Source organism: Syngnathus leptorhynchus, chromosome 6 (assembly GCF_054491065.1).
Source record: "Syngnathus leptorhynchus isolate UIUO chromosome 6, UIUO_Slep, whole genome shotgun sequence".
In the NCBI taxonomy this organism is placed as follows: domain Eukaryota; kingdom Metazoa; phylum Chordata; class Actinopteri; order Syngnathiformes; family Syngnathidae; genus Syngnathus; species Syngnathus leptorhynchus.
In genome coordinates, this window is record NC_141200.1 from 10,361,308 (window position 1) to 10,376,586 (window position 15,279).

The window sequence follows — 15,279 nt, forward strand, 5'->3', positions numbered from 1 at the left end:
ACCTCATGTTAAATGGGAATCAATTCAACACATATTTAAACACCCTTTAAAGTGCCTCTGAATATATTCATACGTATAATGTGAATTTTGTCTTTTTCGTCTTTTTGCTTTTTGGCAGAAGTTCGGAAGTTACATGCAAACATTGACTCCTTATAATTCCATCCATCTCGAGGAAGACCCCAAGTTACAGTTGTAGAAGAACATCCCCAAAGTATGTACTGTAAGTCTGATGTTCTTTTGGCGTTTGAGCCAAACATACCTTTTTGTATTATGGGCAAAAAGTCCAATCTTGGTTTTGTTGGACTATAACAAAATAATAAAAAATAAACGGGAAATTGTGTAGTTGTTTTACAAATTATTTAAGACACATAAATAATGGAAAAGGTTTTCTTTAAAAAGATATCTTGGGCACCTTTTTTTTTTTTTTTACATCACAAAAAGGTACTTAAAGAGGGGTGTGTAGACTTTTTATGTCCATTGTCATCTTACCACTGTAGAAATTAGTCTAGAAAAGCAAAGAAAAAGACAAATGCTTGCATGACTCCATTTAATCCTGTTGAGTTAATACTCATAGTTGGAGTTTTAAAATATACATATTTGTGCCAAAATGTCATCAATCCTTCACCTTGAGACATCCCATCATATTTGACATGATAGTCCATTCAAGTAAGTGATGTGGCACTGACAAGGCTCGCTATGTTTTTGATGTTAAGCCTTCTTACCGAAGCTATTTCAACATAAAACACATTCTGTCTCGGTCGCGATAAATCGAGTAACAAATTTCCACATGGCTTTTGGATTTCTACACATTAATGCTGATAAATCAGTGCGAGGCCGTGTGTTGATATACATCGTAATATCCGGTGAAAGCCTGCTAGGCTATACATAGCCGGGATGACAATAGGGAGCAGTGTAGCTGAGCTTGTTGTGATGACCTGTTGACATGCACAGCAGAAGCCCGCAGGTAACAGCTGCACTGTGACACACGCATTCACACAGATGCACACTCTTGGGAACCAGTTGTAAAAGTCGTAACTGCGCCTTTTGCTCTTTGGTGAAATGCCCTCGCCATGAGACTCTAGCAGCTATTTTGAAGCATTGTTCCGATAAGCCCAGTGTGTGTGTGTGCACGGGTGGCATTCAGCAGCGTGGGAAAAAGAACAAATGGCTGATGAGTGGCAAACATAGCGTTGCCAGAGGAACTGTTGGAGAAAAAAAAAAAAAAAACACCTCTACCATGCATTCTTCACCAGTCAGTTACATAGCATGTTCACTTCCTGTTTGGAAGAAGGCATCTTGATAACAATAAGATCAGGCTAAAAATAAAATCAACATCTCTGGCATACCTGTGGTGCACAAAAATGTGGACTATTTCCTTGTGACACACAGCGCAGCATATTTCTTCACGTGATCCTACTTACGTTGACAAATGCAGCGACAGAATGTCATTAGACAGTAAATGTCAGGCCGTATTAATTGCACCGTCGTCAATTAAAGAGTCTGCGGTGAGAGCTAATGTATCTATCTACCTCTGTCCCGTTCCAGGGACTTTGTCAAAGAATGACAGCTATGCAGGTCTGCCGTCGCCCTGCCTGTCCTATAATGAAGTGTCTGCAAAGCCTCAAAGAAGATCATGTGATCAACATGGACTATTTCTATATTATTGAAGGTAATCCGTGATAGAAGCAGGGCCATGGGTGGGATTTTGCACTTGACGGGTTTAGGCCTCACGCTTGACCTACAGCCAGGGTAACAAATAGCATGGATATGGTGTGGCAGACTATGAATGAACCAGAAGTATATTTATTGTTTGGCCTAGCTGAAAAACCTGGTGACATCTTTTCTTGATGACAGATGACATAACTACATAGAATAACCGCAAATAATCTTCTATCTGCATAGACGCGTGATCCATGTGTCAACACCAGCAACAGACGATGAGCTCTTCATCACGCTCGGTGACTTGTAAAGGTCACCGGAAGGTCATCAGCATAAGTGAGCCTCTATCCCTCTCATTCTCTCATGAAGGAGATTTGGCTCGCATCGCTTCCGAACGCACAAAAGAGTCCACACAAGCCGAGTCGTTCACATACTCTGTGGTCACGTACACACAGTTTATAAGTGTTGCCAAGAGCACCTTGGAGCCAAGAGCGCAACAGTGGCTTCGACTGCAGCTGCCGGAGGGATGAAGAGAGCGCCCTGTGTGCACTTGTGCTCAATGAGGAAGAGAAGATGGCAAGCCCACTTTTGGTCTTTACCTTTTTTTCACTTTTAGAACTTACAGAATTGCTAACCGACTCATTTTGGATTTTGAGCAGATTAGGTTCAAGACTCTATTTGGGTGGGCGGAAGAGCTTTAAATAGACGCCATTTTAGATACTTTGGTGTATTGAAATTAAATCCGACATTCATAGAACATTTTGGTGGTAACTGCCCTCATGTCCCGCACGGACTCATCTGATGGGTTCAAGAAACTGTCCTCTTGTTTAGAGTTGAAGTTAAAGTGGCCAGCGTTAATGTTCTGACTGCTGTATGCACATTTGCTCCTCTTATTTATTTATTTATTTATTTATTGCTCTTATTCATTCATCGCATGTGCCTTCTTGTTTTTACTTTTTGTGTTGTTTACTTGAATGTTTTGTTTGTCCGCGGAACAATATAATATAATATGTAATATGTCTTGTCACCGTGGGATAGTAGGAAACGAAATTTCGATCTCTGTGTGTCTTGACGTGAAGAAATTGACAATAAAGCAGACTTTGACTTTGATAGAGGCTGAAATCTGATTTAATCTAACAGCCACAACAAAATAGCTACTGGGTAGCAGTGTAGCCAAGACACGAATCATTTGAATCACAATCACCTAAAAAGTCGAATCGGAAAGCGCATTTCCAAATCAGTATTGTAAAGTGTGTCACTGGATTCAAACAAGTGCTTCGAAGAAAATCACAGCGTGTTCTACGCTGGGGAATGATTAGGCCAGTCTGTGTTTCCAATGAAAGGTCAAGTGTGGAAAATCAAGGTAGGGATGTGTCTTGTTGTCGGCAACCATTATCAAGATTTGTGTCTAAACGTAAAAATAACATTTTGACCTTCGGCATTGTGTGGCATCTACAAGTTCGGCCAGGTACGTAAAACATGTATGTTCGATTTATGGAAGCCCCTAAATTGTCAAAAAGTGTAAGTTTATCAGTTCAATGTTGCCCTTAGAAGTCTAATTTGCATCTTAGCGAAAGGAAAATGAAATGAAAGTCTTTAGATAGAATGAGTCTTTGTTAGTAAATCCCACACACAGCATCAATAGCACATTGTTTTGCGGTCAAACCACCAAAACTAATCAAAATTTTAGTCCAAGAGAACAGACTGGAAAATATGCACGACATTAAACCAAAAGGCATTTTAACATAAGTCTGGACTTGATTGTCACCTCGATCGAAGCCAGACGTCTCATTTTCTCACGCCGCCACCTCGACTCACCCAAGGTTTGAACACACACAGCTGAGAAGTGAGTCTGTACAAGGTGAGTGACACGATAAGAACAAAACACAGGTTTCTAAATAAGACACCAGCCCAGCCCTTCACCTCTCCTCCAGAAACCTCAAAGCACTTGGCCATATCTCCCATGATGCATTACAACGGTCTCTCACAAGAGCGGACACTCTCTTCTCTATCTGCGGGACTGGATTCCTGACATTCTGGTTCTCTTGCCACGACGCTTGGCACTTTAGCAAATTCTTCAAGGGTGAAGTCGGCTCTGCTGTGAATGAGAAAGACCATGGTCCACTCCTCTCATGTTGGTGCTTGTTGATATTCGAGCGATGTGAAAATGTATGTTAATTACTTCAAAGTTTTGGAACACTTAAAGCAGATGTTGGGTTACATACTCCTGTCACCTGCCAATCTTATATTACCAAATCATTTTGGACAATTGTATGCTCACAGGGCTGTGTCCCTGGAGCACTAAGTATAAAATGATCTGGAAGAAAAGGCACTTGTCAGTCGTACAAGTAAAATTAGTACATTTTATAATTGATAAATTGTTTAGAAATAGAGTTGCTCAACCTCCTAACCGTTTTAGTAAATATTCTAGCTCACTGAATGATTCCTAACCTAGATTGCCAGATTTAATTTTGAATTTAAGATAAGCAGTGAAGTCAAGACATTCACAGAAACACACGATTCATTGGTGCACAACTTTAATAGAATATTTTAACTCTGTACAAATTGAAGAGAATAAGCCAAGTTAACAAGTTAAGGCCATTTGTTGGCACAGGACCCCGTGTGATACATTTCAGGACAACAACCACAACTCAGACGCAAGTGACCAGCTCAATACAATCAAGAGAAGCAGGCGATTTGCTTTATTGCTTCTGATGACCTGCCAACAAGGGTATCCAAACTAAAAGAGAATCGAAAGGGCAGTAGAAAAAAACATTGGCAACACGTTTTCAACAAATGATTCAAAAACAAACCCACATACAATAAAAAAAAAAAAAACAACAACTTTAAATGCTGATTACAATGTACAAGTGGGGACACAATTGAAGAAAACATTCAATTAGGCTTGCTAGAGCAGAAAACAGCCAAACAACCTGCATGCTGTCACGGATTTGAAAGGTCAGAGTTGGCTTCCGTCTGTCCTTGTGCGGCGATATACTGACTGGACTGATCGGGAGCTTTAGTAGGGCACAGGAAGTGCTAACATTCTGTTAAATGCTTGTTTAAATTGGCATCTGAACGCAGCATTGCGTCAAACACTTTCCCACGATTAAACGTTCAAAATTGGAACATGGCAGTTTTGAATCAATTGGAGGCTAGCCTCCACCCATGTGGCTTCCTGAAAAGCATCACTACACTGCTGCATGACACCAGAATAAATAATTCAATGACAACCACAAGTATGAAACAAAACTAAATGTTATACATTGAGAGGAAAAAAAAACACAAAAAAAACCCCAGCCAAAATTGACTTTGCTCTGCAGTTCCCTAGTGATATCGTGTTGATGTTAAAAAACCCTGAGTAACAGATCCATAGCAACTTAATTTTATGAGTCCTTTAAGTTTCATTTTTTCTATGACGTGCTGAGATTTTTGGCAGTAATGCACTCCACTTTAGCAGAAAGATGAAAATTGCCAGGATACGTCCGTTTGGAACGAGAAAGATGCCAAACATAGGCGTTGTGAGCAAAAACAACAAACAAACAAAAAAAAAAAACCCAAAGTCATGCACTTGCTGTTTGGTTTGTATCTATTGCGTTTGGATGACCATTCATAGAAGTGGGCTGCAAGAAGAGGACTGGCTGATTGGCTGAATTGAAGGATAGCAGGTCTCCTTGTCCACTGGTCACCGTGGTTACTGCTGCTTGCATTCAGCAGGTTGGGCGGGTGCTTCTTTCTGTGCGAGACAAACATTCAACTCAGACAAGGAGGGGAGCGAGGTTTGGCTAAATGGAACTATTGGCTGACAGCGAGAAGCAGCTAACAGGAAATGCAGCGAGTTTAAACCCGCTTTGGTGCAACACGGATGGTGGGGGAGCAGCCTTAGAGTAGACGGAGCAAAAAAGAGGAGCGGGACAGGATGCCCAGGATGTGAGATTGAGGATCACCAAAACGCAACCTTTGATTACAGGAATAGAGAAGCCAAAGAAGCAAGCGCAAAAAGACAGTTTTGAATGGATGGAGACTGCAGTAGGCAGCCATTCCTAGTTCCTCCTTACCTAGAAATGCATGATTGATTAGGCCTGTGGTGGGAGGAAAGACAATGTCATGCAGACGTTCAACAAGCTCATCGAACCTAATTCTACTCAAATAGACAGTCTCTTTTGAAACGAGGCCCACACTCACAATGAAGAGCCAAAGTGCTTCAGACAGAAATGAATGGGATGATGTCATGCTGGTCAATTCAGGTCATGTGTGTTATCCCAATTTACAAATACAGCTATTTTAAGGTGTTTCACAAGCTAGCACTTTGGCAAATAAGGTAAGTATAAAGGCCCCGTAAGAGAAACATCAATTAACTCAAGCACTTGGTTTAATAGAAACATAAGATAAATGAATAGAACAATCGAAGCTCACACGGTGTGAATAGCGGCGGCGGCAACGGCGCCGTGCACGCGCCAGGCTTACAGGGGCACTGCACCGAGATGGTAATTGGATACATATGGACACCAACACTTGCAGATACGGGGATTATATGTTTCAAGGTTTTGAATGGTGCACAATGTAGTCATTTGAGCACCCGCATATCATGTGGCATTTGAAGGCACACTCAGAACTTTACGGGTTTTTATTTGACTATTTGATCGAAATGTTTTTGTCACATACACGCTGTCATTGTGACTACTAGTGCGTGTGCAGAGGTTAATGACAGACGACTACAAATTTGTGTTGCCTTACTGCGGTAGGAATGGAAGCAAGGACTCTATAACGCGATATGAACACAAGAAATGACCAAAGAACATATACTCATACACACCCTCGGGTCAAAGTCTCCATCGTCATCATCGTCGTCATCGTCGTCATCATCATCGTCTTGCTCCTGACAAGCATAAAGAAAGATAAACTATTCAAATCAGGGCATAGAAGGTGTTAAAGAACCTTACTTTGTGGCATAGACTACACAGCATCCCAGTTTTCTACTAACTGTCTTATTAAAATTGTAAATACTACGATTGGTTCACACTACAGGTCTTAATGCTCATGTCGGATTCTTGGGGTAAAATCAGATTTTTTTGGGAGGGTAAGCGTTCAACATTAAATGTGACCTCAGTCCATTTCGTATTCAGCGAGTTAAGAAAAATGACAAACCTCATCGCCTTCTTCTAGTTCCTCATCAAACTGTAGTTTAAAAAAACAACAACATGTTAATTCCACCACGTATATTCCACCAAAGATCACATATTTACTTACACTGTCGTCATCTTCCATTGCCTCTCCTGTGAAATACAGCACTGCTCTGGGAATTATTCTCTCACGGAAGAAATGTCCGATCTCAAAGTCAAAAGTTAGCTCAGAGTCCTCGTCCTAGTTTGGAAAAAAATAAACAAAATTAGTGTTGATTAAAGAGTGCAATTAACCAGGTCATAGCTGCACGACAAATGCTCGGGGATTTTTGACAGCAACTCACCATTTCACCACCGTCTGGTGAAGCTGTGGAGGAAAACAGAAATATAATATTATAATCAGCAAAAACCTCAGTCTATCAATCTATCTATACACACCCACACACAATACAACCATTTATATTGACAAAGTGCTTCACATGTAGCATTAATCCTGGGAGGGGGAGGTGTATGACTTGATTGGAATCATGAGAAACAAAGGAAATACAGAAAGCAAAGTAAAACTCATTTTTTTTTGTCATTTGCTATTCTATAAGCAAATCGGGGGGAAGTTTGAAAATCAGCTAACACATTTTGGGAAAAAAAGGCCATTAATCGCCAAGCCCTTGCATACAACATTTGAACAATACAAATCGGAATATGAACTAATTCAATACAATAGATGAATGCAGCAAGGAAGCTCAGAGTAGCTAAGAAAAAGCTATTCGTATTCTCCAATCACAGCTTGATATTAGACAAAGAGACAAACATGGGTTGAACCAATCAGATGTCAGGTCAGCCTCCGAAGAGAGAACCTGCCCAGACATGTCAGATACAAACAGAGACATTTCTGTAACCAGGAATGCCTACAAGGAGTTACTAGACCAATGTTATAGCGCATTATCTGGAAATATGACCAGTAGGATCTGGCCTTACCCTTAAGATTGACGCTATAGAATCTATACATACACTAATTTGGGTAGCATCATCATGGTTGCTGTTTGAATTGATTGTAAGAATTAAACAGGACGTTGCATCAGTTTAGTCGTGGAACTAGAGAGTTTCAGGAGAGTTCAACGTCAACCCAGACACAGTGTAGTTAAAATATTGTCCAATCGTGGCGACCTCTAGTGTTGAGTTTAGTTTAAAGCAGCGAGCTGCTTGTGGGCAATTGAGGACACGTCAATTGATAGCGCCTCCTCTTAAGGGCTTTTTCTCAAAGCAGACTGCAGAATTGGCAAGTTGGGATCGAACGTCAAGCTACCAAACTTGTAGCTGTAAGTGAGAAGTATATTAAATCGCAAATATATTTGTAGATTGGGGGAAAACGTGAAAATTGCAGCTGTATTCGTGTGAATCATTTGGACACAACTCGACCCATATTGTAAAACAATGTCTTGAGTAGTATACAAATACAGTTTACAAGGAATATACAAATAATGACGAAGCCCATGCACCAACACTCACCTTTGACCGGGTTGAAGAAGTTGAAAAAGGAGGGGTTGTAGACCTGTTTGGTGACTGTGCGGACTGTGCCACGACCTTTGTGCTTCTGCTTTTTCTTGATCGTTTTCACAGTCACATCCTTCCCCTTGTGCCAATCTATCGGACAGCTGCGGGGAGAAAGAAAACCAAGGTTAGTTATTACCAACATTGCTTACTTGTTGTAGACAACCACATTTTACCCTAACAGGCATCCAACTGTTGTTTATTACTGTGTGTGATATATACTGTATAAAGCATAAAAGTAAAAAAGTGATTTCTTCCATTTGTCAGCCCTCAACTGGATGACAACTAGCAGCAGCTAATCTAGGCATTTTATACAAAAATGGGTTTTTGAAATAAAATTTCACCTGTGGTCTGCACTCTCTACAAATCTATAGCATGACCCATTGGCATTCAATTGTGAAATCTATGCATCTGTTTAAACTACACTGTACAAACTTTAGATCAATCTTTGAGAATTACCACCATCTCATGTTGTTTAGACATTTGAGTCCAAAGAATAATCCAAGGGTGTATTCAGACCTGACTGTTTGGTCCACTTTAAAAGGACCAGGGTTAGATTCTAACGCTGGTCTGGAGCGTTTATGCAGATAATGCAAACAAATCCTGGTGCGGATGAGAGAACCGGACCGAGACCCACTTTTTAAAGTGGTCTCAGTTCACTTCCAAACAAACTCTGGAGCGGTTCGCTTCAGGCGTGAATACAAATGGCGTAGATAAGAACCAATAGGACAAATATGCAGACCAGGAATACAGAGTGTAGGACTCGCATATTTTCCTCCATTTCTGAGTCTGTGCTCTGTGTGCCGCCCTGGTCATTACTGTCCAATGGGAGCAGATCGTCACAAGTGCGGATGAGTTTCCAAAATATACTTCATTTGCAAAATGTACAGTCTGAATAGAAACCGCACAAAATGTCCGCTTTTGGTCCAGACCATAGGACTTTTCTGGTTTGAATACACCATAAGAAGCCTGCCAAGTGCGTATCTCACCCGGCACAGTCGATGATCTCTGGGCCCTCAAAAGAGAAAGGCTCTGTAGCATCAGGCTCAGACTTCATTTTGTAGACTTTAGTAAGGACAGCATTATTGAAGTAACTGTTGGGCTCAAAGTGGAACTCCAGAGTGAAACTCTGAAATTCCAAAATAAGATTACAATGTTTGCAATCATATTTAGGAGTCGTCTTGTTTATTTAACGCATCAATACTGACCATGGGCTGTCCCGGTTCGGAAAACTTGACTTGAATATCTTTCAGGTGCTTCAGGATTGGCTCGTCATGTTCCTGGCAGAAAACCAAAAGTTAATACAAAGGTTAAGAAATGGGCCGGGAGATACTTGTGTTCGAGTGAAGCGTTAAATGTACTTGGATCAGATCAGACAGCATGTCTGCGTTCCTGAATATAGTGAGCCAGAAGTCCGGGATGCCTTTTGGGTCTTCCATCGGTACAGCATCATCCTTTTTAGCAGAGTCAATAGCTATTTTTTTCTTCATCTGCTCCTGCAGCAAAAGGACAGACAACAACCAGTAAGTCTGGTCTATATACAGTATTGAGATATTTTTTTTTCTCTCTTAAATTTAACTTTTAAAAAAGGAACCACGAGTCTTGACTAGAATCCAGGCATAAATCCCATTAATTAAATAGTCAAGACACATTTCTAGAGTCATTGGAACTACTTTACACCACAGAGAGGTAAAATGGTTGTTAGGAGGGGGCAGAAAAGGTGCTCAACACAGGGACAGATGCTGGGTTGGTTTGACTCCACCCCCAGACACCTACATACTCAGCATTGCATGAGGCAGAACGCCCCATGCCCCCAAAATAGCGCAGTTTCAATTACATATACATTTTAAGCATGCTATAATTCTTTAGCCTATCTGTATTTTGAAGGCAGATGTCAGAAACCCCGGAAGCTCCTTGTGTGGTCTCCTTTAAGAGTTCACTGAAAGCTCCACTTACAGATAGCTCATCCTCTTCATCTTTGTCACTGTTCCACTCACACTCTGCATCTGTGGGTTCCACTGTGCCCGTGACAATCTCTCTTCGCTGTGACACAACACACAGTAGTGTCAATGATTAAAGAGAGCAATTGCAAACAGGCATAGATCACAATAAGACTGAAATATCACTCCTTCCATTTTCTGAACCGTTTTATCCTCATGGAGTTTGAGTGCTGCACGCACAGGTGCAGGCAAACCTTAACCGCCAATCATTAGGGCAACGGAGAATGGCTTGGTTCTTGTGACTAGCTCCGGAAATAGCCTCGACAACAGTCGGCTACTCGTTGTACTAGTATACACTATAGCACTATGGATGCAGTCCAACCAATTTCAGGTTGAACAAGAGCGGCATCTGGCGCCACTTAAGAGTGTCCATAAGCCCACGGGTACACTCGAGCATTTTGTTGGACTCTTAAGATAACAGTTAAAGAATACCTTTTCATACAATGGCCGATAGAGGGTAGCATACTTCCTCTCCAGTTCATGAACCTCTTCGTAAAACTTGGCTTCGATGTTGCCACACTGCACCTGAAGCCTTTTCAAGGCATGCACTCGCCTCGTCACTGATTTGGGAAGGCTGTGGTAGAACGTACAGCAAAAGGTTTTCAGGGGGCACTGTTGTGACTGTCATCTCTGAATCTTCAGGACAAAATGTTCAATATACAAAACCAACAATCATAAGAAAACATTAATATCAGTCAATTGTGATTTTGTTTATAACAACCTTTTTAAAATAGGGTTTTGTGGACACTGTAATGTGCAGAGTTGCTCCTACCAGTGCATTCATTGTAAACGCTTATTTGCTTTACATGCTGCTCCGAAAGCAGTATCTTTCATTCATCATTCAATTTTCTTGCAACGGACAAGTTGCAGTTGATTTATTTTCAGTTAATACTACCTGAGTTGGTGTTGCATTTTAAGCACAGTCAAACCACCTTACAATAATGTAGCATAGCATAGTATGGAAACAAAACATGACCTCATCACTAGCCTGTGTAGTTTAAGTGTTTTGAGTAACCTACAATGCAACTCATACCAACCTTTCCACCGCATGCAAGTTAACAGTTTTGTCCATTTGTCCGAGAGGATTCTGCAACCCCGGCTCCCCTTTACCTGCCAAAATGTGTGCGAATGAAGTCTCATTCATAAGGTCAATCAAACTTGTTCAATTGTGCATTAAGACGACCTTTAACTTAATCAAGACAGCAAAATGACAGCAATGCTTCACCGGGTTGTACAAGGCCAACTCAAAGGTGCACTTACCTTTATTGACCTCCATTACAGAGATGCTGCTTTCCTGTGAATAATAGAAAACAAAGATAAAGCTACCACAAGTAGCGAGAGTGAATGCGTGTTACTTTCCGCACGGGATTGATCAATAACACCATCAGAAACAAGTCCCTTACGCCACGGTCTCCAACATGAGGCACAAAGAAATCCTCGTTATTACAAAGGGGCATACGTATTTGCAAAGAGCCCAGGTGTGACGGGCACAAGGTGGCGAGCAAGCGCGGGCCGATGACGAAGTGACGCGCTGGCTGGCAGCTGAGCTAGCCTACGACAAACAAAGTTGGCGTCTGCTCGCGAGTGAAAGCGCCCTCGACGCCCAATGACAGTTACACAGTGGAATTAAACGCAGACTAGGTGCACGATTTCAAACCGTCTAAGTTTGGCTTCCTGGCAGTCACTACTGAACAAGAATAGGCGGCGTTGCACGTTTGACAGGGCTAAAGCGCTAGCTGACGAGCAACAAAGTACGAAGCAACGTGTTGTGTGACTAGTCATTAAACTGCCACAGTAAAATAATGGTGTAACAGTCATTGTGCAGATGCCAAAAGTCGCGCAGGATCATAATCGGCAAAAAAGGTGACTTCATAACACCACTGTGCACGTGTTAACTCCGTTTAACATACAGCTGTTAGCTCCTTGCTAGCAGCATTGGTAAGCTAGTAGTTGCTGGCTACCGTTAGCACTGTAGTTGTTTAAAGTGGAGACAAAGTAACTTTGAGCCAGTTCACCTGAAGTCCTTATAGAAGAGTTTACGATCTCCAAAGACTGCTTCAACTGCTCGTTACGATTACTTAGCACCGATTAAAGGGATCTTTTTACCTGTGACGTCGGGCGATCAAGTCACAGTTCTCACGCGTCTTCGACTCTTCTTCCTTGGTGTGACGACTTATATTTCAGCGATGTACGACTGCCCTCTGCTGATCAACATAATAATTATTACTAATATTAATCAAATTGATGGCTAAATTCCGTTTTCTTGGCTGTCAGTAAACATGCCAAGCTGCCCACCCCAAATATAACATTTATGGAAAAGCCATACATTCATTGCATAATTTTAAAATAACTTAAAGAGCTTTACATAGAAGCTATGCCAATCAATTAATTTTCTTTTGATTCTTAAAAGTCAAATATTCCTCACCAAGGAAAGGTACATTTTTATGGACTGTCATGCTATTCATTACGTACCAAAATGGAAACAATCGGTGCGATATAATTAAATTATGAAATAAGAATTTGTTATATAAAAATTCAATAAGCTCGACACTAATTTAAAATGTTGTCTTAACAGAGGTTTACAGGTCGTAGGCCCGCAGCTCACCTTAAACATACTAATATCAGACAAGCTATATTTCATACATGTTTTGGTAGTGATTTAAATCAGTTTTAGTGTTTCTGTGCAACAATGCACAAGGCCCATAATTAAAATGTGAAATGTGGACACACGTTTTTTTAGTTTGGGTGAGCGTGGTTAGATGACCACCAGATGGCCTCATAGTTCTTCATCTCATGCAGTGAGTTTCTTTGGTGAATGGACCGAAATTTCCACTGCCAGATCAAATTAGTTGCAGGCATATCTTTCAATATTTTGTCAATGTTATGATTATTGCTTTATATTTGCCTCATTTATAGATTCGCAAAGACACTTTCTTATTGCTTATTATGTTGTCAAAACCTTTATTGAACACAAATAGCCTGTGGTTTAATTGATCAGTCTTGGCAATTATAGCAAACGTGATGGTGGGTCAGGGAAAGTAGGAGTAAAAGTAAAAAAGTAAAATATCTAGTAATACGATTCAAATGTTTGTCACTTGACTTTTTTTAAACTGAAAACCAAAATGAAGATATTATCTATATGCCAAATTCAATTACAAGTGACTCGTACAGTGTACTAAATGAGTGGCCATTGCTTGGAGTCACTTTTTGTCAACATGCACAATATGCCCATATTACCCTAAATGCTTTTTTATTTTGCTTCTCATTGTTAATTAAGTGTCAAATTAGCACATCTGCAGCCTCTTGGCACTCATTTACAATGTATAAATAGAATAGTGTCTCTTTATGTGCCCCTTCTATTTATACCCTAACCAGCAAAATGAGTTGGTCAAGCATTGGTCATAATTTCTTAAATGATTCATCTTTTCCTTTTTTTTTTGACGAGGAAACATGCTCTTTACAGAAATAGCATATGCTGTAAAAGGCATAAAGTCACCAAAATCAGGCCCTCTCTCTGTTTGCTATCAACTGCTGCAACGTGCGCACACTTGAGAGGAAGTGACAGTACCGGGGTCCCTCAGGGTATGATTGTGGTGACCAGGCTTTGTGCCTGTCACAGTGTGACATTTACCAGAACAGATCTGTACTCACAAAGAAAATCAAATGTGATTGTACCATTTAGGATCGAGCCACAAATGTAGACAAATATACAGTAATTGCTGATTTTCTAAAATTGTGGATGATTGTGGCGCATTTATAGATGGAATTTGTCTAAACGCACACACATGGTCAAATGTTGGTACCCTCTGATTCAAGAAAGAATAACCCACATTGTTCACTGAATAACTCGAAAATGACGAGATGAATTGAAACTGAAACATAGAGAACCTCATACCTGTTGTGAAATGTGGAGACAGCTTGGTTCAGATCTGGAGCTGCTGGCTGCATCCAGCTCACAGAATGGCTAGAAACTAAACTTTGGACAATTCTGAAAAGACCATTTGAAAATCCGCAAGGATCTGAAATTTGCAGTCTGGAGAAGGCATCATTTACGGCAGAGATGTTTGAAGAAATTTGCCCACAAGATGCGGAATACCTGTTGACAGGTGTATAAGTCAGTCTCATGGAAAGAGCTTTTTTTTTCCCAGGCAATTTTATTAAAAATAATAATAACCATCGTTATCCTCATCATCATATGGCACAAAAAGCACTGCTTTCAAAAATGTTTTGTACAGTCTCAATGTCAATTTCTATTTTTTTTTGAGGGGGGGTATTTTTTTTTCTTCAGTGGCTTGAATAACTCATTGCAGTATGGCTGTATGACTTTGTACTTAGACATAACAGATTTATTAAAAAGTATATCTTGTGAAGCTTTGTCGGCTTTTCCTTTCTTAGGTGCCACATTCACAAAGACAATGGTGACACCTGCAACTCTTGCTCAAAGCTGCACTCCAAAGCATTGAGCTTTGAGCCCCACACCCAAATAACGAAGCTAATTGTTTTGTTTTTGTACCATGCCCTCTCTCTAAATGGGCTGAAGCACACACCTGGCTGTTTGGATGCAAAATACGCTGGTGCCTTTCCAATTATGATGGTGACATGAATGCACTCACTTTAAATCTGTAAAGTGTGCAAACATACAGATCCTGCAAAAGAGAACAGTCTAATGTGTTCATCGCTGTATAGCCGTCCCAGAAAGACTTTCTGGAATCTTTTGGAAGTAATTCCCCCTGAGCAGGTACTATTAAAGACAAATATACTTGTAGTTGGAACACATAGCGGCCCTCTAAAAATTCCCACGGCAAAGTTGGCAGCAGTGATGTGCTACTATGTAGAAAACTGATTGACTATTGTACGCAAATCCACAAACCTTATGAATGGTATAAAATATATGAAAAAAGTGCATCAGTAGTTCCGCTAAGCATGAAGTTAACATTAGTGTATAGCTA

General features: G+C 40.6%; 1 protein-coding gene and 1 long non-coding RNA gene across 2 annotated transcripts; one reads left to right on the forward strand and one right to left on the reverse strand.

The window, feature by feature from the left end:
* The first annotated feature begins 115 nt into the window (after positions 1-115).
* Positions 116-2,276, forward strand: LOC147055921 (uncharacterized). The gene is made up of 3 exons (XR_015066321.1): positions 116-211; positions 1,546-1,669; positions 1,903-2,276. It is a non-coding gene; the product is annotated as an uncharacterized LOC147055921 (long non-coding RNA).
* Positions 2,277-4,179: 1,903 nt separating this feature from the next.
* On the reverse strand, positions 4,180-12,549 carry nap1l4a (nucleosome assembly protein 1-like 4a). The gene is made up of 16 exons (XM_085913736.1): positions 12,437-12,549; positions 11,591-11,624; positions 11,368-11,440; positions 10,763-10,904; positions 10,287-10,373; positions 9,692-9,826; positions 9,539-9,610; positions 9,320-9,459; positions 8,289-8,434; positions 7,127-7,149; positions 6,910-7,023; positions 6,808-6,837; positions 6,476-6,538; positions 6,076-6,133; positions 5,718-5,741; positions 4,180-5,395 (listed from the first exon to the last, which is right to left on the reverse strand). Exons 2-16 carry the CDS (start codon positions 11,604-11,606, stop codon positions 5,370-5,372), a joined length of 1,149 nt encoding a protein of 382 aa, XP_085769862.1. The 5' UTR covers positions 11,607-11,624; positions 12,437-12,549; the 3' UTR covers positions 4,180-5,369.
* Between the last annotated feature and the right edge of the window lie 2,730 nt (positions 12,550-15,279).

Excerpts from the sequence above, each read along its gene's own strand:
- nap1l4a (XM_085913736.1), bottom strand. Across the intron at positions 5,742-6,075 it reads GCCGCCGCTATTCACACCGT|GCCTAATCAATCATGCATTT; the intron begins GTGAGCTTCGAT and ends CTCCCACCACAG. Across the intron at positions 5,396-5,717 it reads AATCAATCATGCATTTCTAG|AAAGAAGCACCCGCCCAACC; the intron begins GTAAGGAGGAAC and ends TGTCTCGCACAG.